A 24,547-nucleotide genomic window follows, 5' to 3' on the forward strand; every position below is an offset into this window, starting at 1 on the left:
ATTAAAAACCAACTCTTGTTTTTAATAAAAAGAATTTATTATAGTGACATATCCTTTGTTACATAAAATCTGCTACAGCAAAGAATATTCCCCTTGCAAACACAAGTAAATATGGGTGGGAAAAAACGTGTCAGCCTTCTAAATGATGTGCAAAATATCCCACAAACTAAATACAGACACATTTCAGATTATTGATCCCATACTGGCATGTGTGACTAGCTATGAACAACTCAAACTGATTTCCTTCAGTCAGGAGTGTGAGGTGGCTCAGGGAAAAGTGCCATCATATTACATCAAATATGACAAACATTACACACATGGAGGATAAATGACACATTAAAAGAGCTGTGGATTCCCTACACACTCTCTGGGAAGATTTACACACAGAGGCAGTTCGGACTGAAACATGCTAAATTCCCAGGTGTAGTTTTCAAAGTTTGTCCAAATAAAAAAAATATCTGCAATTACATTCTGTTCAATCCTTCGAAGTGGTATAAATCATTTTGGATCATCCATGATAGAATAATTTGACAAATAAGGTTAATAAGAAAGAATAAGTTAAACTAAAAGGCTACAATTTAAATAGGCATCAATGTGTATTAATTGTGGTCATTTTTTTTCATAAATGTTTTTGTAATACGGTCAAATAAAGAAAATAATACAAATAAATAATCCAAATATATTTCATGTTTATAACAACTTTGTGAACAGTTGGATTTCCCTTTATATACTGAGAACTATGCAAGTTAAACATGTAAAATGTAATTTAAGAAAAATCTCTAATATAAATAAAAATAATAAACAGTTGTTCCAAATCAGGGCTAAATTAAACGTCACATCATGTTCTCAATAAATGACAAAAGTTGAAAATCAGGCATCGCCAAAATCCATTTACAGTACCTTAAAAAAGCATTCAGTCCCCAAAACTTCACATTTGGTTGTCTAAGATTGTTGAACTTGATTAAAATGCATGTTCATCTACACACTTGAGCACCATTTAAAATAATGATCAAAATGTATGCAGAACGACTGAATTGAAAGACTGTCGACAATGAATTGTTGTTTCAACAAGATGTGAAATGAAAAAAACTTTGATTTCCTCACGAGCCAGAGTGTCCGGCCTGCAGAGACGACCTCCAACTCTGACCTCCTTGCGGACGGTAGACACAAACCTCCCCGTAGGGAGTCAAAGAATCTCAGAAGCAGGAGTAATCTGGGATTTTCTGACATCTGAGTTCGACATGCGGACACCTTGGCCTTGTAGGTATTAAACCTTTGACATACAGATTCACCTGTTAAATACACATGTATAAGCAAGGACAGGCAATGTGTCAGTATTGGGAAATAAATGGTGCTCAGTATAGAAAAACCCCTAAAAAAACCTATATTTGTCTCTAGGGGAGAAAAGATAGATACAATACATGAAGACAATAACTTAACAGGAGTGATTTACAACAACAAAATGTTCTTCAAAAGTCCGACTCTTGACCTTATTCCCTTTAAAAACCTGTAACAAGACAACAACATGTCTGCATGTTATCGTTCTTTAACTGACGTGACTCGGCCTGAGCAGTTTGGAGAGGAAGAATGAGCAAATACTGCTCCATCACAGTGTACAAACTGGTTAAAAAAAAGGATGCAAAGAAACTAGAAAGCTATGGTTGAGGTAAATATGTTACAACCAAGTAGTAACCAAGATAAATGAATACTTTAAGGTGATGATATTTCAGTTTTCTGTTATGATTAATTCAGGGTTAATGATTTAGTTTTGCCCTCGTGGGATAAAGCAGAGGAATATGTCACTTGGATAAAAGTTGCCTTAAAAATCTAAAATGTGCCAGGCTGTGAGACAATTAAAAAAAACGTGACGACAACAGAAAGATGGGAACACTTTCAGGGAATTATTAGCTTGTTGTGACACTGCTGTACAAACGTAACAAACATGCAAAAGTAAAAACGAAAGTTAAACAAATATGGCAGTCACACAACGTCTTCTGCACGATTAGACCGTAAAAACAAAATGGAAAAAAGCGACCCCGAATGGACAAAATACATCCGTTTGACCAACACTGCTTTGCATCCATAACAGCATACTCTTAAGAAATCACACAAACTGACCTTTCAGCTATTGAAAAAAATGCCATGTCAATGCACTTCATACATTTTTTGGACACACCGGAGACGGATGTGTGGAGTGACAAACAGCTTCAGATTTCCTTTCATGTTAGACGGAGTTGTACCTGAAAATATATATTATCTTTCTTTTAATACCACACTTAGTCTGAGGTAAAAGTAAATGTCCTGTGAGCGGATATGAATAAAACAATGCTACAGTTGATCAGTAAATACAGCACTGACAAGTTTCTGCTCCATTATAACACTTGTCACTGTTAATCCATCCCTTCAAGGAGTCATCAGTGTTGCTTTCCCTTCATTAAACACCAGTTTGTGTGTTTGAAAGTCTTATGTCTCATATATGTATATTCTTATATGCACAAATACATGGTTCCAGGTCTTAAGGACGCCAGAGTGATGAATAAATGAATTACGGTTTATGTTAAAGTGTTCATAATTAAGGACTAATTAACTGAACCCTAAAACAAACTCAGGCGTGTAACAGACGACAGCAAAACACAAAATTTAAACCAAAAAAAAAACCCTTCAATTTTCTCAAAGCTTATATCACAATATGTGCAATACCAACGTATACAATCGATCTCTCTGTGTGCCACGCAAATATGGTTATAATATTAGTTTAAATGTCGCTTTTAAAATCAATATTTGAACAGAAATAAGGAGAAGGGAGGCTTTTCAGAAGTGGCATAAACATAAAAACGAAAGACAAAAGATGAAGACGTGGTCTAGTATTTCTGTGTTGCAGCACGAGGGGTGTCTGCATAATGTGCCTGTGTATAGGTTAGTGCTAACTGCACGCAGGATCATGGCAAGAAGGACCTCATTCAGCTGTGTGGAATGAAGGAACGAGGCATTGGTTTTTGAACACGTGACGGCCTCAGTTCCACCTTAACCCTCGGGAGAGTGCAAATATCCCAAAAACGCGGGAGCCCTGATGGGACTCTTGCCCACTCTCACTAGAAATCAGCAAACTCTTTAGCGCACTTTTCTGTTTGTGAGACACGAATGTCCTCCTCCTCGTAGTCGTCGAAGTTGCTTGTGTCTCCTGGTCCTCTGCACTTTGGCATGAAGGGGGCTTCGACCTGACAGAGAGAAGAAAATTAGTTGTTTTTTTCCCACCTGATACTTAATCTAAATATACCTAAACATGAATGATGTATATATATATGTAAATAATTTTCTATTTTAGTACTCAGAGAGGCCCTTGAAAATTAGTTCAGTAACTGCATTGGTCAATATTATTAATAAATTATGTTACTGTGCGGTCTTACAGTTAACAAAAGATACACGAGGCAAAGAAGAGTGTTTTCACTGCAAAACCATATTATGGGATGTTTGTACCTTCTAATTAAGTTTACAAAAAGTTTTACATAAAATTAGTCTTAGTGAATTTTTTTTTAAAAGAATCACCTTATTTTGGGACTTTTTTTTTTTTTTTAAGTTAGACGCTGACAAAGTCTTTTCCAATGGGAAAGTAGCTCTAATTGAAATCAAGCTTTTAGAGGATTATATCCCTGTAATAATAGAACTTTGAATATCTACAAACCAGATTAAGCAACCACAACAAACAACAACAAATTATGTTGTCTTATAGTTGGTATTTTTGACTAGGATAGGGGTACAGATATAAAAATAATTACTCTGTGGTTATTCAGACAGAGGTGTAGAGGAAAGAGACGCTGTTCAGAATTTAAGGTAAGAAAACAGATACTTAAACAAAGAATATAACATAATTTGATGAGTCACTTTTAAAATAAGAAAATAGGACACCAAATACTTCAAGTGAGTTTAACTGTTAAAGTGGACATGCAATAAAGTTTTGTAAAATATTTCATGAACAGGAACAAAATAATGGCCAGGCAAAGATGTGTCTTTACGTGTGTTTTGATCAGAAACATCATATTAAATGATAAATAAATAAATACCGACCTTTCTCTCGTATATGGCGATCCAGTCTGTTGTGGAGAACCACTTGTGATTTTTGATGTCATTCACGCCATTCTTCAGGTTGCCAAATCTCTTTGTCAGGTCGACCTGGAGCAGGTTTCTCAGCAGATCCTTCAGGTCGGAGCTAAAGTGAGACGGGAATCGTACCTACAGGAGCCGAAACAGATGAGACACATGTTGGTCAACCATTGAACTAAAAAATTGGTTACACTGCGTAAAGAGAGATAAGAAACACTGGAGGGAGCAATGTCAAGTTGTTGCTTGTGGTTGAAAGTTTTTTTACCTTGCCGGACACAATCTTCTCGTAGATCTGGATCGGCTGATCAGCAAAAAAGGGAGGGTAACCAGCAGCCATTTCATAGATAAGGACTCCGAGTGCCCACCAGTCCACAGCTTTGTTGTAGCCCTACAGAGTCAGAAACATGGTTGGAACGATTGACATTAAGCAGAGCAACTTAGGGTTATTTACCACCGCCTGGTTCAACACTGGTTTAGATATTGTGTGACATTAACATTCAACACTTTTCTACTAAAATCAAACCTGAATGTTTGTGCTTGTTTGTGTTCAAAATCCAGTATCTTTGAGTACAGAGCCAAAGTTAAAAAAACCAAAGGGTAAACATTTTAACACTTCCTTACTGCACTGTAATAAAATGTAAGTATGTGGGCTGTGATGGGTTTAAAAAGTCCACCTTGCTGAGGATTATCTCTGGAGCCAGGTACTCAGGAGTTCCACACAATGTCCAGGTCCTGCCTTTTACTCTTTTGGCAAAGCCGAAGTCTGTGACCTGAAGGAAGAACAAAAGGAGCAAAATAAGGAAAGTAGCCTCTTAAAGGCAAAGTTAAGATATAGTGTACTTCAGAACCGTGGCTATACATAACATAGGCATGTTAGTCACCTTTTTTATTTGTCTAACTTGAAACAATTCATAAACAATAGGTCCAAACGGCCATGCTTTTCTTTCAGAAGCTAATGTTTCTACTTACTGTTATCTTTCTGTACAGTTTACTTTTATACAATGGTCAATTACTTTAATTGCATACCTGGATATACCCATGTTGATCTATGAGCAGGTTTTCAGGCTTCAGGTCTCTGTAGATGAGGTCCAGGGAGTGAAGGTACTCAAAGGTGAGTATTATCTGAGCTGCATAAAATCTGGCATGGTTTTCACTGAAAGAAGGGACAATGGACGGTCAGATATATGAAAACAAGTCTCTGATGTAAATCGCTTTAAACAAAAGTGTTTGCTAAATGAAATTAGAGCATTTGTAACAGTGTATGAATGAAGGAGGAAACTCAAAATATCTTTAAAATGTCTTTTAAATGTCTGTCTTGAGAAGTATGATGAGATATTTCATCCACGACCTTGTCAGTCTTTGTCATGCTTTAAGTTTCCAATAACTAATAATATAAAATGATATTTTAACTTAACGTTCACCATACCTGAACCTTCCAATACGCCTGAGGTGCGAGAACATCTCTCCTCCTGGCACATACTCCATCACCATGTAGAGGTTTGAGTTGTCCTGTCAATCAAAGAGAGAAACATTAAAACAGGGTCTGATCACATGTTTAATGACAAGTTATTTAGGTAGAGAGATAACACCTTCATCAGTTCCCGATTCTGTTGAGGGCTTTTTATGAACAAATAGTTGGCTGGTTATTTTTAAGATGTTCTGTACATACTGTAGCACTGCGACAGGTGCTTCTGTGGTAACCACGCAGTTGGACGTAAGAGGTGGGTGCGAGCACGAACCTTGAAAGCGTACTCCAATCTGACGAGGAAGGGGAAGGAGACGGCCTGTAGTATTCTCTTTTCGTTTAGTGTGTGTTCTATCTGCTTCAACTTCACCACCTGAAAACAAGGCAAGATATTAGGATATATTGAGCAGAGTATGCTGTCAATGTTCAGTTATTTTGTTTCGTTAGCAGCTAGCTTTACGCACTTTGGAAAGGTGTGAAAATCAACTTACAGGATCTTAAAAATTGAAGTCTGAAAATTAACAGTATGCAAACATGACGGACAGGAAAGTCCTCAGCTGCTCTGAAGTCTGTCAGACGTGAACTCAATCAATACTTTTTAACGGCATTAACACACAATGATGTAGCACCCGCCCAGACTGTGATGAATAACCTACTGTTTCAAGTCCTTGAAAGATCATTTGCATACTATATTTACTGTAAAACTATGTGTACTTTCAGGTGCAAACAAAACCTATTCGCAAACATGTGCATGCATGAAGTGCTGAAGGAAATGATCAGCAGAAATGTGACATGTACATGGTTGCTGTTATGTGAGTGGAATAAAACATGTTCAGCATGCAAAGTGTGAACATAAAAGTAGTCATGCACTGTAAAAAGTCTTTCAGCAGACAGGTTTCTCTCTCAAACCAACAGTGTGAAATTAAAGAGAGCAGCGTCCTGCTACGTGCGCAACACTTGAGGACACGCTAACCTCCCACAACTCTCACATCAGTATTTACAGATCAAAACTCATGTGAAGCGTCTCTGAGGTTTTCACTGATAACATGCTGCCGGTGTGCGAGGGAAACTTTCCATTTCCTTTTATGTGATGCACGCAGCGTTTATGACGTTACAGTTTTTGTCAAGCATGCAGGAGCGTGCTTTTGAAAGACTACCAGTATTTATGACGCTAGTTGCAACTGTAAAAACACTTACTTTTTGTTTGTCCAAGATCTTCATAGCGTAGAAGTGGTTTGTTTCTTTATGTTTGACAAGCATAACTCGGCCGAATGAGCCAGTGCCCAGAGTCTTGAACCTATCGAAGTCATCCAGGCCTGTTGTGCTCTGAGGAAACACAGTATCAGTAAAAAGGAGACCGCAAACTGATTGCAAGTTAAGCGTTACTGCAGCTCTTATAGATGCCAATGGTAGTTTATTTTACTATGTGCATAAGGGTAAAAACATATAAGCTTTATGAAGATGACACAGTGCAATTATGCAAGTAGCTCGCCAGTAAATCAACAAGATCTGAGCCAGGAAGTGGCTAGGCGCTATCATAAGACCAGTCTAATCATTTAGTCTGAAAAAACAGTCCAGAGTATGAAGGGAAATGAAAGCTCGAATAGAGAACAACGTACCTGGGGTGGACACTCCCATTTTCTTAAAAAATCTTCTTTGGCTTTAGCTAAGAACTCTTTCACTGTAAAAAGAAACACAAGTGTTATTTCACAATTAACCTTTTGATCACTAACAGGGTCAGGGCACATGTTGAGGGGGATAAACTGGGGCGGTTCAACGTGTTCGGGAAAATAAACAAAGGTAGTTCACATGTTCAGGGGAACAAATGCATTGTAAGGTCAGGCAAATGTCAAGTACTGGGGGATGCAGGTCTGTACTTGACAGCAAAAAATACCTCCTCAAGAAAACTCAAAACCACACGTCTAAGCAGGATACTCTAGTTCACAAAGTGATGCAAAGAGCTCTTTAGGACTTTACAAATTTGGCCAATTCAAAGTCAAACTTTCTGCATCCCTTTCAGGAGTAGGTGGAAGTAAAAGGGGAGGCAGTTATAATTGGCAGTGTAAAAAGACAAAATGCAGAACATAACTGACACTACAGGGCAAGCAGTAAACAGACGGTGGATTGTGAAAGCCACAGCAGACATGAGATGTCCAAAGTCACAGAGTCATGGTGAGTGTCTGTTGTCTAGTTAATGCTGTACTTATACCTGCTACTAAAGGACTGCTACTAACTGTGTGTGGAACAGGCTATGCTAATTAAAATGTTAGCACTATCTAAAGGCTAATCTAAGTTTTGGTAGTTGTAAACTTCAGATTAAACTCTGTGACTTAGGATGGCTCATGGAAAAATGAGCATACCAAAAGTCTCTACAGTTCACCAAGGGTTTGCAGGAACATTGACCCACATGGATGGAAATGGTAAAGAAGAGAAAGAGAGGAAGAAACATTTATGAAGTGCTTAAAACAAGAACATTTGAGATTCAAGTGGATTAAATGCAACACACGACAAAATGACAGAAGAAGACAAACATAAGTTAACCCAGCCACCTGACAGAAGCTGCTCTACATTGAAATAACAAGATTATATTGATTGGAAATTTGCTCTGGAAAAAAAGCCCAAACGTAAAGTCAGGTTTTTTTTACACCATTGTACAGTATTAATAACATTTTAGTGGATAATTCTGTTTTATTATGCACAGTAGGTAGTCTTCAATATTTAAATCTTACTGTTTTTCTTACCAGTATTTAAGGAGACTTTCATTATCCTACTACGATGAATAAAGTGTTAAAAACTACAAACATCAGTCGAAAAGAATTAAAAACAACAGTGATTGAAAAAGACATCGTGAAAAGCACACATAAGAACACGTTTCATACTTGCAAAAACAGGTCCACAAAAATGACAAGACAGGAAATATTAATATGATGTAAGCGACTGAAGCACCATAAATGGCCTGAGCTACAAAGTCGTATGCCCAGGGTGCTTTGACTGATGTCTCCTGGGGATCAGAAATGTGTGGAAATACAGCAATTGTGAACCTGATGAGGAAGATAAGGAGAAACTAGAGAAAGGTTGTGATGGCTGCTTAAAGTTTTAACACCTTACAAATTAATGATAGCCAACTGAACAATCCCATACGTTAAAAATTTGAAGCCTGTCAAATCTGCATACAAATGTACACAATATAAACTGGTAAGACACTGAGTATATTATAAAAGCTTAATCTAAGTCTGCTTTCCTGCAAACACATACTACGATGCAAGTTGAGACCCATCCCACTCAGAGCTGCAGACGGCGGCGGACACATTTTAAGTGTAAAACAAAACACTGCACTTACTCCACTTATCCCACATGATGGTGAAGTCAGAGATACGAGGCACCTCACTTTCTTGTCCTTTCTGCTCTTGGCTACCCTTACGGCATTTCTGTAATAAACGGCTGGCGAAGGACTGATCCTTTCCCTGGGCCATTTTATTGACGTGTGCGTGAAAACGCTCGCAGACAAAGTAACCGTTTTCAGACTGAAGACCAATGAGTGACACTGGCTTCCTGTTGTATGCACTGCAATGCTTGGCTAACCACATAAAGTCAAGCTTCCTGTTCAAGTACTCTGCTTCTGTTTCAGTGGCCAACTGCACGTCTACTTTTTCTAGGTGGGGATATTTTTACACATTGACAACATTTATTTGTCTCCCATGTAAATGATGACATTGTTTTGACAAAGGTAAACAAAGTAGGCAGCCTCCTGAAATTATGTCAAAAACATTGCACAGATGGGTGCATTCAGAGAGCTGATAAGGAAACCGTAAGCCTGTGACACCCACTAACTGACTTAGAGGGAAGTTACCATCAGGTTATCGTGCACTCTGGTGGTAAAGGTTAACAATGCAGCTCTTTTAAGAGCTTTTTTCTACATCCCACTGACCCTACAGCTGCATCCTTTTTTGTAGTTCTTGTGCACTAGAAATACGGCTTTGTTTTGAAGCTACTTCCATTTAGGCAACTGTGGATACTTAGTTCAGAATTTTTAAGAATCTATAAATGACAAAAGTGAGCTGTTAATGTGTTTCTGTGGCTTGTATAACATTGTTACTATACACAACTCTCAGCCCCTCCCTGCAGAAACTACAGGTGGCTTGAGTCAAAAGGTTGTGAGACTGTATGGACCGCTGCCAACCTGAAAGCAGGTTAAGACCGGTGAATCTCCAGACACTCTACTAGTAGCATGGTACAGTTTAGTGGATTACCTTGTTAATTAATTACAAATGCACACGAAAGACAACCCACTAGTGCTTTAAAGTGATTTGTGGAGCACTGAGGATCGCAAAATTGCTATTGAACAGGTGCAATTTAACTAGGAGAAAGGCTACCTTTCCATGACGTTATAGCATCAACACAACAGGTTAATGTCAGTCATAACATTTTAATTTACAGTAAACTTGTTGACAGCTGACTGGACACATCAGTGTTAACCAGGTTGGATAAAAACAGTTGGTAGCTACATAACAGCCTTTGTTATGATAGTAAAGCTAAACTAGAACCCTCTAGAAAGCAGCCATATGGTCAACTTGTCTGTGAGTTGTTGTAAATACCTGTTGTTAGCAGTGCCAAGGCCTTGTACTGCAGCTTGAGTAGAAACCAATTTTTGCTGATGTTATCTAGCTCCTAGCAGCTGTTGTTAGTTCTTTGGAAATTAAAATGGTGTACTGGCAACTACAGTTAAGCACAACAGTGGGGAACAGTGAAAGCTTTCATTTCCTTGAGTTAAAGATATTCCTTTGCATTTTTTTGCTGTGGAAAACCCTCATCAGGATGATAAGGACCTCACAGTCTTCTGCTCATATGTCACTTTCAATTATTAGCTTACTGCATCGGCTGTAGCACTGTTTCCAAGTGAGATAAGTAAACAGAAATCATTGAGAGGGAGCTAGCACACCTTGTAAACTGCCTTACTAAAGATGGTTCTTCTCTGCAGCCCATATTCATGTAATACTGTCAGCTAACAGGACAACAACTGCTAAAGGCTGCTCTGCACTAACTACATGATAAGCAAGCTAACGCTGTGCAACAGCTAAGGTTAGATGGCTAACAAGCTAGCTTGTTGGTTTTCAGGTGCTCACCGCTTTCTTGCTCATTGCCTTTCTTGGCAGTTGCTGCGTTTCCCATCGTAGGAGGACAGGGCGATGCACAGCTGGCGAGGAGCGATGATGGTGGCGGTTAGCTAACAGGGTCCTCCGTTAGCTAGCTAACAGATTTCAGCTTGTGCTAGCTGGTTTGCTAACAACAACATCAATGTCTTCTCTTTGTGGACAGAACCTCGACGTGCTCTGCTAACCGCCCTGTTGATCTTTATTTACAGTGTCCTTTATCGTTCAAGTATGCCTCCGCTGGAATGAAAACATGATCCAGACTTTTCACCTCTGCCTGCTGTCGTTTTGTGCTGCGTTCAAGTCATATGGGAAAATAGAGGACTGGATGGGTAAAATGCTGCTTTCACGTGCCGTAGGAAATCGTACATATCACATTTATTTTATTATTTAGGTAAGAGTGAGTCATAGTTGGAAAAACATTTTATATACTCTTTCAGAGACAAGCAGTCTCTTAAAAATGTTATTATTTCTATTATTATTAATAGAAAGCTGAGAGTGTGGCCCCTGTGATTGATTATTTATAAGACAACAGCTTTGTACAAGCTTAGTTTACAAGAAAACGTGTATTCTCACTACACTTACCCTAGGAAGTTGTATTTACTTGTTAATTTTAATGAATAAAGTGCTTAGAGATGAGACAATTTCATTTTACCATAGCAGGTGCAAAATGTTCATATTTGTTAATTGTAAAGCTATAGTTGTTAAAGAGGCACAACATGTGTGGAAATCCATATTTGCGCAATATGTTCTTTGGTCATCCATTATGTTCATTAATTATCCATTTTTTCAGACCGACCACTAATGAACGCAGAGAGCTATCCTCCAATGTTAAAACAATGCAGCTAAAGTGCCCTCTTGGCAGCTCTGTTACAGATGAAACATGAAAGATGATAAAATGCCCCCCAGGGTGCCCTTCCAGTAGAGAAAATGTGATAACATGTCTGGAAAATAAAAGGCCATATAGTTGCCCTTTTAATGGAGAAAACACCACACTGCCATGTGGGCTGCTTTACATGCTAAAATCTGTCTGTAAACTAGTGCCCCACCTCACCGAAATACTGCCCTTTTTTATTTTATTTTTTGCTTGAGCTTGGGTTGCATCTGCAAGGCTGCAGTTGATAAAGCGGTGGCACAATGCTGCAGAGATAATAATAAGCATACATTCAGTGTCGATAGTGATACTTGCACACATTAGCTAAGATAGATTTCAAATGTCTTAAAATTCCAAGTAATTTGTGAGTCGACTAATTAAACTAGCACATCTTTGAGAGGTGAGCAGACTAAAGTATGTGCTTGTAGCCTTTTTGTACGTCTTCATCCATCTAATGCTTTTGCTTTTTATGTAAACATAGTTTCTCTGTATAAGAGTTTTTTTTATGTTTAATCCTGTACTTTTTCTTCAGTTCTTTTTACGATTTTGTAGCTGGCCTTGTGTTACATCAGAATAAATAATTCTAACAAAGACATTGCTGACTGACATTGTGTGCCATTACATTTTTAGCCAAGGTGGTAGATTATACTAAAATGCCTCAAAAATTTCTTTAAGGTGTTTGAATAAAAAAATAATGAGACAACTGAAACTTCTGTATTCTGAATTGGCCTCACAGGGAATACCTCTAATGGCTAAAAGTTGGAAGGGTTGTCAAAGAACTAGTCAAAAAGTGAAAACAAATGCCAAAACCTAAACCTAGGTATTGAAATGATATTTTGTACATCACAACAACCTGTAATAACTGATATTAAAATCATATATAGTTCACAAAATACGATTAGGGAAGCACGAGTCTTTCACAAAATTTGAGGAATATTTTAACTTTATTATTACATCGATATACCAGTAATAGGAAGTGAATGGTACCTTAATGACCTTTGAGCGGGTCGCACCCATAATCGACAGAGTCGTTTTTTTAGCACCATGGTCAGCGACTCTGTTGCTAGGTAGCTTCCCTGTGTTTGTATCAGAGAGTTGTTGAGGAAGAGCCGCACCGAAACCTACGCAAAATGATTATCTAAAGGTGTACTAAATATAACTCGAAACTGTGGTAAGACTTTTGTTTTCACTCGCAACTAATAAGGACTTAAAAATATATATGCTGACTTAACATGTGCACCCTACAGTACACTTAACGCCACGTTGGTACCAGATTGAGAATGCAAACTTCAGCACTTCTGTCTGGTCTCCAACCCCCTCTCACAGAGCAAATGGTTTCGCCCGTGGATTCGCTCCAGCATTCATAGCTCACGAGAGGTCTAAAAGATACTGATTTTCTGTGTTTGTGTCAACGTCAGTCTTTAGTTGTAACAGCGCTACACACTATAAACACAGCGATAGTCTTGTAACTCCGCTCGGGACAGGCCTCTTTATCTTAAAACACACCATTGTCTCTCTGTGTCTGAGTCGTCCGGATGAGACCAGCAGAAGAGCTGCACTGGAATAAATAAGGTAACGTTCACGGGCTGCTTCGCGTTCCCCTCTCCATCCTTAGCTAGGTAGTGAGGCTAAGCTAACTATAGAGTAGCGCAGGGTCATTGTTTTTCCTTTCATTTATTAGGCGTTATCTCATTCAGGAATTCATTGTTTGATTTTGAAATGAAAAGGCCCTCATTCACAGGGCAGTGAATACGCTACATTAGAGGATAGCACGTGAACTGGAGAGCAGCATCACCAGATTGTTTCCCTGTTTGATCCTTCCACCTGACCTATACAAGGGGCTAGCAACATCACGTTAGCCCCAGCTTGCTAGCAAATATCTTACAGCAATAATGCACCTGCTTAAGCTTTGAGACTTTGAATTTGTGAGCGCAGCCAATTTCCTGAAATCCCCGGATATTCAAGGTATAACACGCGAGATTTATCCTGCGCTAATCCTGAAATGCAGACAAGATCAGTGCAAGAGGATGGCCTGCTATCCTCCCAGTGATCTGGAAGATACCATATTAACTGCTGCTCCTTTGTAGCATAGCTTCTTAGCTCAGGCTAGCTTTGCAAGCAGCCTAAAGAAATCAGACATGGCATGTAAATCTATTTATTTATTTATTAGTTTTTGTGCACATTCAGGAACATTGCTGTAAATGTGTCAGAGTTAGCCAAGAGGCCATGTCTCATCTGTAGTCCCTGGAAAGATGTTTTGAGTCACCCTAACAAACTTAAAAACATAATTTAAAATTTAAATTACAAACTGACTAAAGTCAATTTAAAACATGCAGCACAAAGGCTCGTAATACACCTTATGCAACCAAACAAAAGATTACGATGTTAATAAATATATGGACAAAATGATACTACATTGTGCTGCAGTATTAGACAGTGTTACTAAAACATGCAAAGCAGAGGCGCAAACATAAAAGCCTATTTCTCACGTAAAGCTTTGGATAGTGTGAGATGAGCCGATTGTTTCTGGTCTGTCTGTAGTCAGTGTGCCATTTAAGAGACCACATGCTGAGTGAGTGCCCTGGTCATCACGAGTCCCAACAGAGCAGATGGATTACATAATAATGACAGCATAACATATGTGTTATGGTTGGCATCCTGCCTACTGGACATATCCCAAGAGTTAAGGCTATTAAGAAAGATGCGATATGTTTAATCTTTGATTTTAATGCGGAGTATCGACTGTTTGGATTAGTATGGGATATTTGTTGCAGCATTACACTTACAGCATCTTAGCACTTACTTGCTTGCTAGAAATAAAGCCAAAGAACATCATACATACAGGTGAAAATGGCCTATTTTTCACTCCAAAGACTGGACATCTACATTGTTCAGAGGACATCCTCTTTAAGTTCCCTCACACCAATAGACCCTCGCTTGGGTTTCCGTTAAATTTAAGCTTTTACAACCGTACAATGTCTTTTAACATTTGTGCACATTGTAGCAACCATACGTTATTTTCTTGTTTGTCTTACAGAAAGTTATGTCAAGCATTATCTATGTTAGATAGCATATCCAAGGTAGCGACTGAACTAAACATTGGACTATTTTGCCTTTATACATCCCATAAACTTGAGCTTAACATTCAGTTGTTTGTTGGTGTATTTCAGTGCCTCGTGGGCTGATAGCTCCCACACTTGTTCCTCCTCATATCTGGAAGAAGGCACGAAGCCAGAGTTGGGTCACTGGTTTGAGCTAATTTTAGATCGACTGGCAATTCTAAACCAACTCCTTTCCTGTGGGAGATGTCCACAAACTCGGTTCTCATTTTCCCTGGAAGGACAATATTGTGGTAGTGGTTAAATATATAATGGCAGCATAAAAAATGGCTTTTACAAATCTGATACTGTATTTTTTTTAGACCTTGGAGATATACAGAAACACTTTTATTGTGTGCAAAAAATCTCCAGTGAGAAGGGTTTAAACTATCTCTATGACAAAAGGTCAATTTTCTACTTGAAAAAATCTTTTGTTTACACATGCTTTTCAGTCAAGGATGTGTAATAGTACAACATGTCTCCATTCTTAGTAAGCGCCTCAGCCCCTTTGAATGGTTTTACATACCCTGAGGCCCCCGGCTCTGCTGTGATGGCAGGACCGGGGCATGCTGCATGGAGAGAAAACAACTTATGTCTGCAAATCCTGCGCTTTCAGCACAACAGGATGCTAAGTGGTGATTCCCCAAGCCTCTGTATTGATTATGTATTTGATGACTGCTTTCAAGATGTAGTTTCTTGTGAGAAAAAAAACATAAAACAAACCCCTTAGGGATGTACCGCTGGTTGTTGAAGGGACTTGTGTAATTGGTGTGACACCTCCTGTCATGAATATACAGTCTGCTGCTTTGGTTCATATTTTCCTTCGGCACACTTCTTGTGAAGATATTTGTGCTCTCTTTTTGACATAGCTTTTGATATCAAAGGGGGTAACGTATTTTTGAAGTGCCAGTCCTTCTGAATGTGTGATAATACCTGTTCAGAGTTGAATTTCTGACCTAGAAAAAATATTCTTCCTGATCATTTGTCAGTGATTATTTGTGATATGGACTTAATGCTTCGGACAAAATATATGTGTCTGAGAGAGCACCACAAGTGACACACGCATTAACAACTTGTGCTTAATAATTAGGGGGGGAAAACTCTGCATAACAATGCCCTGCAAGACAAACATGTATTTGTGATGCATTCAGGGCCTCTATAACAGAGAGTGATGCAGCTGTGCAGCACGAAGAGCTGACTCTCTACAATGAAGCCTTGTTGTGTGTTGTGTGTGAGGCGAAGGGGAAGTGCATGAGCTCAGCATCCATAGGAGTTCTGCCCATTCAGCTCTGCTTATTGTGGCGGCTCTCTCTGGCTCCCTCTGATGGAGACAAAGTGTAACTGCATCAGAGGATTAACGCCGGATACTCTATTTAATGGAAGGGATTTAGTTAAGATTGTGTCTTTAATACTTCACTGAGGGATTAATTTTGATTATTCTAGCAGTGGAATATATTGGCAAGTAATGCTCTCAGAGTCTGAATCCTTATTTATATTCATATTAAGCATACATTATCCATCCTGTCTGTGTTTAAAGGTTGTGTATTTCCTATTTTATTACACAGGAAATGGTAGAAGTCCTGCAGCACGTGTCAATGTGACAGAGCTTGTGTCATCACATCAGGATGTCCAGCTCGAGTCTCTCCATCAGTCAATGATGACAGTTAAATAAATCCCATTTGAATTATGTGTTTTAAGTAAAACTAGGCCGTCTTGTTGAAGCTAACCAGCTATACCACTATGAACAGAACATAACAGAACCTCTTTTTGCTGTGTCACCCACTGATGTGATACCAAAGTGCCAAGGAGGTGCAGAGGAAATATGTTTAATCACATTGTCAAAGAAGATATTTGAAATTAGTTTTGTACTTGCAAATGATGGAAAACGCGTCACTAACTGGGCGCCGCTTGCATGCAAAGGCTTTCATCAGTGGGCCATAGGCTCAATCACCATTGTGTTACCTCATTCGGCGATAGATCGTGACTTAACAGACATTTATTTAAATGAAAATCTGAGATTATCACTTTAAATTATGCAGACTAATAATCTTACACCTGAGCAGAAGTATAAGGATTAACTCTACAGGCCTTGTCGGGGGATTGTGTGATGGTTAATTGATCACTTGCATTGTGTGCGTGTGTGTGTGATATAGGTGTCAGATCCCTCCCTTGTTCCCGAGGGTTTACATGACACCGAGGTCCGGTGCTCCCTTAGAGACAGTGTTCCCTGCCTCCTGTACAGAAAGCCAGTACACCGCTGGGAGGTGGGGGGCAGCTTGTCATCAGCACAGCTTGAGTCACTTTATCACTCTGTGTTGTTGTGCACCTCCCCTCCCTCTGTGCTGATCTCTCTCCAGTCTCTGTCCTGCCCGGGATCAATGTCTTGCGTTTACCACAGGCAGACCGAGAGGCTGGCAGTGAGGAGGACTGAGTGATCGAGTAATGCGATTGGACCGTTTCCAGAAACAGAGGACGCTGATAGAATCAATAGGGTTGCTACATCTACAGGTGCAGCTGTGTGTGTGTGTGTGTGTGGACAGTTAACATTGGTGAATTGGAAATTGGAAGTTTTATCTTATTCTCACCACTAGAGGCTACTGTTGATCTCTTTATGAAATACAAAGGAGGCAGCATGAACCCTGTGCTATACAGGAGATGTAGCCTAAATGATGTTAAATTCCTATGATGTATAGCTTATGTGGTTTTATCTGGCACTGTGCATCTTTTGGATTCCACATTTTAACATGTGGATAATAATGTGTTATGTACCACACCATATACAGAGCTTGCACAGAGAACTGCCTTGCATGCATGTGATATCTTATGAAACCTGTTATTACCTATTATAAGTGGAAAGAGGAAATTGAAGAGCAAATATGTTTCCAGTGTTTCCAAAATCTTTTTGCTTGTGACCCCCGAATTGCTTCCTTGTGAATTACACAACTTGCACAACTGAACGTGAGTTGCAAAACTTTATTGCATGTTGCAGGTCAATTAAATGAGTGTAGTTTTACTCCTTTATTTAATTATACTTTCAATTGAAGAGGTAACAATACTCATGAGGTCACAAGAAACAAGAAAAGATTGGAGTAAGATAATGTATTTCATTAAGAAATATGTTGTTTGTCTCCTTTACCGTGTGAGGATGATAAGGATTCCCCCCCTATATATTTGTATGGCCCACTGTTGACTTAAAATTAAGCAGCTAAATGCACTATTGGAGTATTTGTGAGGATCATGAGCAGCTGGAATCGTTCTAAGCTTGTCGTTAGCTCGCCATTCCACAACACAGATTGTACCTGTGGCGACCAGTCCACTTTAAGAAGATATATACATAAGCCCGAAATACATGCACAAACAGGATTCGATGGACATGCACTAATGGAGAGATGTCAGAGTGAGACACGTGGACAGTAGGGGATACAGTGCCTTGCTCATGGGTACCTCAACAGTGCTCAGGAAATGGCACGGCACCTCTCCAGCTACCAGTCCCAATGCTAGGTCCATACTGGGATTTGAACTGGCCACCCAGTATCCCAAGCCAAGTCCCTACGGACTGAGCTACCCCACCCGTCTTTAATGCTGCACTTGAAATTAGCTGAATATTGAGGGCATGAACTTGTGAACTCTGAGGGATCAAAGACGGGTGTGCAATCCTCACTCAAACACACTTCCTTCCTGCGCCGAGGCAGCACTGGTAACCAGTGAGTCACCACGCTGCTCCAACCAGCAAGAAATGAAAAGTGACACAACATCCCAGCAATGGTTGATTACCTCCGACAGGGGTTTGAAGACTCTCTCAGACCTCAGCCAAACAATAACAGGACTTGGCTTGTGACTGGTGTTAATTTCCCTCACTGTTCCTAGCCCGAAGCATCCTTTTAACCAACCGCTGTAAAGATGCCATCTGTTTGAATGAAGTGACCTCTCAGCCATACAATGAAGCCCAGCTGGCACAGGCATTAGACACAGTGTGATGCTGCAAACCCTTCACTTGACAACCACATTAATATTTCACAACAGTTCGGTGGAATAGCAATTAGTCCGGCGGACATCACACAGCTTTAGATGATTTCATTAGTAGTGCTGCAGTGTCAGGGCGGTGCAGGGCTCTCACTGAACTGTTATGCTTAGTGTCAGAGTGACTGATGCAGCCTGTGATATTCCTGTGTGCTGCTGTTTTACATCAAAAGCATGTCCAGTGCACTTCAGTCCAGATACACAGACCCACAGTGTGCACAGTAGCCTCTCTCTGAGCAGCCTACTCTCCTGCAGCTGTAACAGATCTTTTTTCTTCTCCTCTACAGGCTTTTCTATCCACCCCTGTGTCCGCCCCCTCCCTTCCTCTCTCCTCTTGGGGCTGTAAATAAGCTGGGGCTGTGCAGACCCTTGAGAGGCCCTTCCCCCTCCCACTCTCCCCCACCACTGCTACCTCCCTCCATCTCCCCTGCCCACTCAGACTGCGCTGCTGCTCTTTCTGCTGCTGAGAGGCGCCACAGAGATGCTCAGATGATCCATGCGGCCGTCCACAACTATATCATCCACACGGCCCAAGACAGCGAAGACTAACTAGTGGGAGTGTGAGAGAGCCCCTGGAGGGTGCTGTGAGGACCCTGCGAGGCCCACCCGCCCGCCGAGCCTGGCAGAAAGCTTGGCTTGCCCCTTGACTCCAGCAGCCCCTGAGATGCCCTCCCCTCCCAATGAAGGAGGTGAGTAAGAGAGGCCCAATTCTCTCAGGACTGAAGGGATACTCTGTTAGATGGCTTGTTGGTTATTTCCCTACATACACTCATACTCACACACACACACCTGGCCACCTGCTCACATATGTACCTGCCTGTTTATCAGCACTATTCTCCTGCATAGAGCCCCCCACACACAAACATGTTGCACACACACAAACAAATTATGATAAAAGATAATGATGCATGCAGCTACAACAAACTAGACGCCTAATTTATTTACACCCCAGCCCCATAAACAAACCACACTAAATCCCCTGCAGAAATGAGGAAAATATATTAGAATTCTCCAACAACTCCTGTTTTTCCTCCTAGTTCGGATCACAAGCTGTGACTGTATCTAGTGTTGTTGTGTGCTGTCTCCTCCTCCAGAGGATCAAGGAGCGTCCCCCGTGAACGGGCCATCTGTGGGCTCCTACCAGAGCAGTGGGAAGAGGAAGGTGCGCACAAAAAAGAAGAAAGGCACCATCACCGCCAACGTCGCTGGCACCAAATATGAGATAGGTACAGTTATAGCTTACTAATGTTATTTAAAGGCTTCTGAACTCAAAATAATGGCAGCAGAACATAAAATGTTCATTTCGGGTTTTAGACGCAATTTAGAAAAGGCTTGAAAAGGAGATAAAACAGGATAAAAAGAAATGCCTGCAAAGGTACGATGTCTTTTGATCACAGAGTTCATATAAGGTAGGATGAAAAGAGGCTTTCTTTGAGGTGCGTCATGAAATCCTTTCATTGATATTTATTATCCTAGTATTGATGTTTTTTGTGGGAATACAAGGGAGTTGCTAGAAAGGGTTTAGCAGAGGTGTAGGTGGATTAAGTTTCAGTTGTAGTTTGAGTATAACTTATTCATTCTTATTATTTACATAATATCTATTTATAGATTCCACAGTTTAGGGATGGCAAGTGTTCTGGTTTCCGTTTATACTACACTTGTAGTCCGAGTAAAATTGACCAATCACGTATCAGCAGGTTGCGGTGTGTACAGGAAAAACAGTTTGTGTTGAGAGCAAAAGCAGGCGGAACGTAATCCGCTGTAATGACATCCCAGCTCCTATCTGATGATGATTTAGCTTCTTATTGATCTCTTTAAACAGACATCTGCATGCTAACAGCTAACAATCCGTTCTAGATCCAAACTTCAACTATGTGCGTCATGAAAGCCTTTCAGCATTCAGATTTCCCGACTTCCTAGAATGCATCATAATGGATCCGACCTCCAATCAACAAACGAGCATTTTAAAATGAGTTTTCTTCTCCTCTTGAGGGCAGACCTGACAAAGCTTCCATGTTTACTTTTTACAAATCTGCATCATGATGCTGAAATTTCAGCAAAAGCAAGACCTGTTAATTTAAGTCAATCACAAGAAAAACGGTTTCTTTTTCTGTAAAAGATGCAGCACACGGAAAAAGAAGTCTTGAGTGGAAGTCGTTTATCGCTAACCGCTGGCTACACGCCAGGCAGGCATGTTCACTGTTGCCCCCCAGAGGCTATATCGTCAACAGACTACAGCCGATGGGATCAGAGATTGTTTAAATAGAAATGTTGGATGTACTGTGATGACTAATTAACTCACATTGGTCTTATCTGGCAAGCTTATTTTATGTCCGATCTAGCTGTGTATTTTATACCTCAGATTTCAATCTGCTATTTATATTTTGATCTTTTGTGGTCCTGCAGGTAAAATTAACGCACCGTGACGCAGCCAATTGTTTATTAATTTCAGAAGCGCCTTTAACTACGGCTCAGTCGGCCCTCCAAAACACCACAAATCCAATCACAGCGTCCTTCCAACAGTAAAATCTAATTTGCTGTGGTGGTGTGTTTGAGAGGCTGTTGTTATTTAACATCCTAAATTAAACCTAATAGAGTTGCAGTTCACACAGAGACAGCTGGGCCTCACATACATACATAAATCCTCACTGAGGTAATTTACCTTGGCAGTGAGTTTTTTTTTTTTTTGAGACGGGCCAAAAGAGCGCAGTAAGCACTCCTTGCATGTTCAGTATATTGTGTGGCGGCACAGCTCTCAGGGGTGAACTACAACCTCTGAAAGTAAGGAGTCAGCAGCCGCAAGTAGAAGTTGCGGCTGCTGGGATCCTGTAGGTAGACGGGAGTCTAGCTGTGAGTCAGTTTGCTAGCTGTGACGAGACCCTCACAGTGGCCATTGTGAGGGTAGTGCGCGGCTATTTTGAAGGAAAATTAACACTAAGGGCCAGATGGATGGCTCATTTCTGCTGTTACCTTTTTTTGCAGCTGTCTTTTGTCTGTTTCAGACTCGTTAATATTACAGGTAAAGGTTAAAGGTTAAGGAGTTTGGTGTTGGAAGTTTGCTTTACTCCCACTGAGAAAGGGATGCAAACTCTGGCCCTGAGGATGTCTCTACTAGTAACTTCAAGCACAGGCCCGCTGTAATGTAAACCCTCCCTCTTCCAGTTAGCACAACACCGTTAGCCTCTCCTGACGTTAACAGATGGATGAAGCTACAGTACGTCGGAAACACCTTTTTTCCCATTCAAGCGGCATCATGCAACATTAGGCAAGCCTTCGTCAGGTTTGTGAGGGCTTTCAAGAAATTAATTAATACCACGTTTCGTTAGGGCATATGAATTTTTCATTACTCACTGAATAATAAATAGTTGTAGGATTAATGTCCAAATGGGCTTGCCACCTATCTCTCATACTATGGGCTCTCCAGTGGGATTTGAATGCATTACAGACAATTAATTTATCTTTTTGAAGAGAGGCATTACGATTGGCTGCCTTGCAACCATTGCATGAATGGTAAATATTGCTGCTGTGAGCTTTTTGATCTATAATCTCCTGGAATCATTTCTCCTTTGATAAATGCAAAAACAGAATTTTAGCCGAGCAAAATGTTTGAGGGAAATATTGATCTGCAAAGGCAAATAACTGCTTCGTGTGTTCAAGTCACATCTCAGCCTCATTTGGCTTCTGTAACAGCGAGTTGCTTTGACATCATTAACATGGGAGATTCATTTAAATACCTGCGTAGCTATTTTTGGAACACATCTGATGTGAGTTTTTCCTCTCCAGTTCGTATAGTCATCAATGAGATGGACTTCATCAAGACCCGGGATGAGGACGAGACTGCCAACCTCATCTGGAATGACTCTGCCGTGCAGCACGAGAAAATCGCTGAGCTCAGGAATTATCAGGTACGCTGCATGGCTAACATGTCGAGTCAGCACACCTTGCATATGTAGCCTAGAGGTTAGAGAGGAGAGCTTAGGAATAATCAATTGCTGCAGTGAACAGGAAAAGCTGGATGTTAACCTTTACGGTACGCTCCATTAAAGCTGCTCAGTGGCCAAGAGCTAAAGGCCAAGATACTGAACCGCTGCCGGCGCAGGCATGAAACTTTGGATCTTAAGAAGCTGAGAAGGATCATATGTGTTCAGTGTAACAGGAAGTTAAACCAAATGTTAAAACACCTGCCTCTAATAGAGCATAACTCTCATTAGTAAGGTGAGAAGGACTTTCTCTGAGGATTCCTCAAGAAGAAATATGAAAGAACTGAACTCAGAACTGAAGCAGTGCAGAGAAGCAGAACAAAGGGGTTTAAAGGATGAATCGAACATGACAGTTACTTTAACTCTCCTGCAGGAGAAGAAATTTTATCTAAATCACTTCTCAATAAAGAAAAAGGAAATCCCTTCCTTCAAATACTCCTTTGGTTACAGCTGATAAACATGACACGGTTCTCTTCAGACGTATTACAACATTAAGCATTTAGTTTTTCCTTGATAGCATTCCTAGAGTGAATAGTTTTACTCACAAAACCACCGACGTGCAAGGTCTTCCCCCGCACCATCAAACATTTCTCGCTTATATCTGGTTAAATCTGAAGGAGACGTCTTAGGTGCTCTTACAAGTCAAGTCAAGTACGTCTATCAGATATCATAGCCAATTGACAAATCTTAAAGGGGAAAGACTTTACTCATTTGTAATTAAATAAATGCAACGATTGTTCAAGTCTCTTGTATAATTCTTACTCACAGTTAGTCTTTGACTGCATAAATACAAAGAGTATACAGAAGGTACCATAAATGATAGATAGATAAAGTATTTCATTTATCCCCAAGGGGAAATTAGATTGTAATAGCAGCTTTAACATTCAACATTACAATAAAAATACAACATAATACAAGAGCATATATATGTAACAAGACCAATACTCTATAACAAAGAAAAAGCACTAGGCCACTTCATTAGGTACACCTGAAACATCTAATGTAATCCAATACACCAGCTCAGCCATAAGGTTTGCTTTTATGTTGCCTGTATTGTACAGGCTGTTTTCTCAATGATATTTCAGCATCAAGCTCATAACTGGTGGTACTGAGCTGCATTATATTCTGAGGTGTTTCTAATACTCTGGCCCCCTCATGTATGTAAGTAGGGAGGACAAATAATTAGAGACACATCTCAGTATAATGTAGTTCAGTACAACACCACCTTTATCTATGGCCTCAGTGATGAACACAATTGAATTTACACACTTCAGACTCTCAACAAAACAAAAGTCAACAAACATTTAACTTCATTAAAGCAGAATCCACGACAGCGCTGTTATATTGAATTGCATTAGATTGTACAGGTGTACCTAATGTAGTGGCCGGTGATATGTAAACATTGAAAAGGAGTGGATTGAGCTTTAGTCTCTGCAGAGTGAGGCCCGCAGTATGTTGGAGTGCCTTAAACCTGCACTTCTTCATACAACCAGCAGAGGGAGACTCTGGTTTGAAGAAGTTAGAATGCATAGAAGATAATGATCAAATTACCCTACTTCTCACTTCATTTATTACCTCGGTAAACATTTTCCTAATGAGTTTATGTTCTCAATCGCTAGTTTCAAGTGTTAATACAGCATAATGTTCATTTTATAAATCATGGCTTAATTTAAATAAATGATAAAGCGGGTTTATGCTTTAGGGCATTGATGTTAATGACTCTTCAAAGTCGACCTGTCAATCAGGCTAGAGGGTTCTGTCATGGTGCCGAAGTCAATTTAAACACTCAATGTATGGAGAGTGGTACATGTCAGTTAGTTAGTCAGTACATGTCAGAAAGACATAAACTAAAATATAAA

The 24,547-nt window shown here is 40.0% G+C and overlaps 2 protein-coding genes across 4 annotated transcripts in view; one reads left to right on the forward strand and one right to left on the reverse strand.

The window, feature by feature from the left end:
* Nucleotides 1–15: 15 nt before the first annotated feature.
* prkacba (protein kinase, cAMP-dependent, catalytic, beta a) lies at nucleotides 16–11,001 on the reverse strand. 2 transcript variants are annotated; one of them, XM_069679361.1, is made up of 10 exons: nucleotides 10,690–11,001; nucleotides 7,186–7,247; nucleotides 6,764–6,892; nucleotides 5,841–5,939; nucleotides 5,528–5,610; nucleotides 5,128–5,254; nucleotides 4,776–4,871; nucleotides 4,367–4,489; nucleotides 4,066–4,230; nucleotides 16–3,218 (listed from the first exon to the last, which is right to left on the reverse strand). In XM_069679361.1, exons 1-10 carry the CDS (start codon nucleotides 10,733–10,735, stop codon nucleotides 3,093–3,095), a joined length of 1,056 nt encoding a protein of 351 aa, XP_069535462.1. In that variant the 5' UTR covers nucleotides 10,736–11,001; the 3' UTR covers nucleotides 16–3,092. The 2 variants fall into 2 exon arrangements, with proteins under 2 accessions (XP_069535462.1, XP_069535461.1); XM_069679360.1 differs by lacking the exon at nucleotides 10,690–11,001 and adding an exon at nucleotides 8,907–9,093.
* Nucleotides 11,002–19,315: 8,314 nt separating this feature from the next.
* ttll7 (tubulin tyrosine ligase-like family, member 7) overlaps nucleotides 19,316–24,547 on the forward strand; it is a 67,855-nt gene continuing 62,623 nt past the window's right edge. For both annotated transcript variants that reach the window (XM_069680569.1, XM_069680570.1), the window contains exons 1-3: nucleotides 19,316–19,397; nucleotides 19,803–19,934; nucleotides 22,492–22,613. In XM_069680569.1, coding sequence (XP_069536670.1) covers nucleotides 19,373–19,397; nucleotides 19,803–19,934; nucleotides 22,492–22,613 — 279 coding nt within the window. In that variant the 5' untranslated portion in view covers nucleotides 19,316–19,372. The remainder of the gene's footprint in view (nucleotides 19,398–19,802; nucleotides 19,935–22,491; nucleotides 22,614–24,547) is intronic.

This window comes from Semicossyphus pulcher, unplaced genomic scaffold (assembly GCF_022749685.1).
Source record: "Semicossyphus pulcher isolate SPU_LCO1_2020_fin unplaced genomic scaffold, fSemPul1.0.p SCAF_4, whole genome shotgun sequence".
Lineage (NCBI taxonomy): Eukaryota > Metazoa > Chordata > Actinopteri > Labriformes > Labridae > Semicossyphus > Semicossyphus pulcher.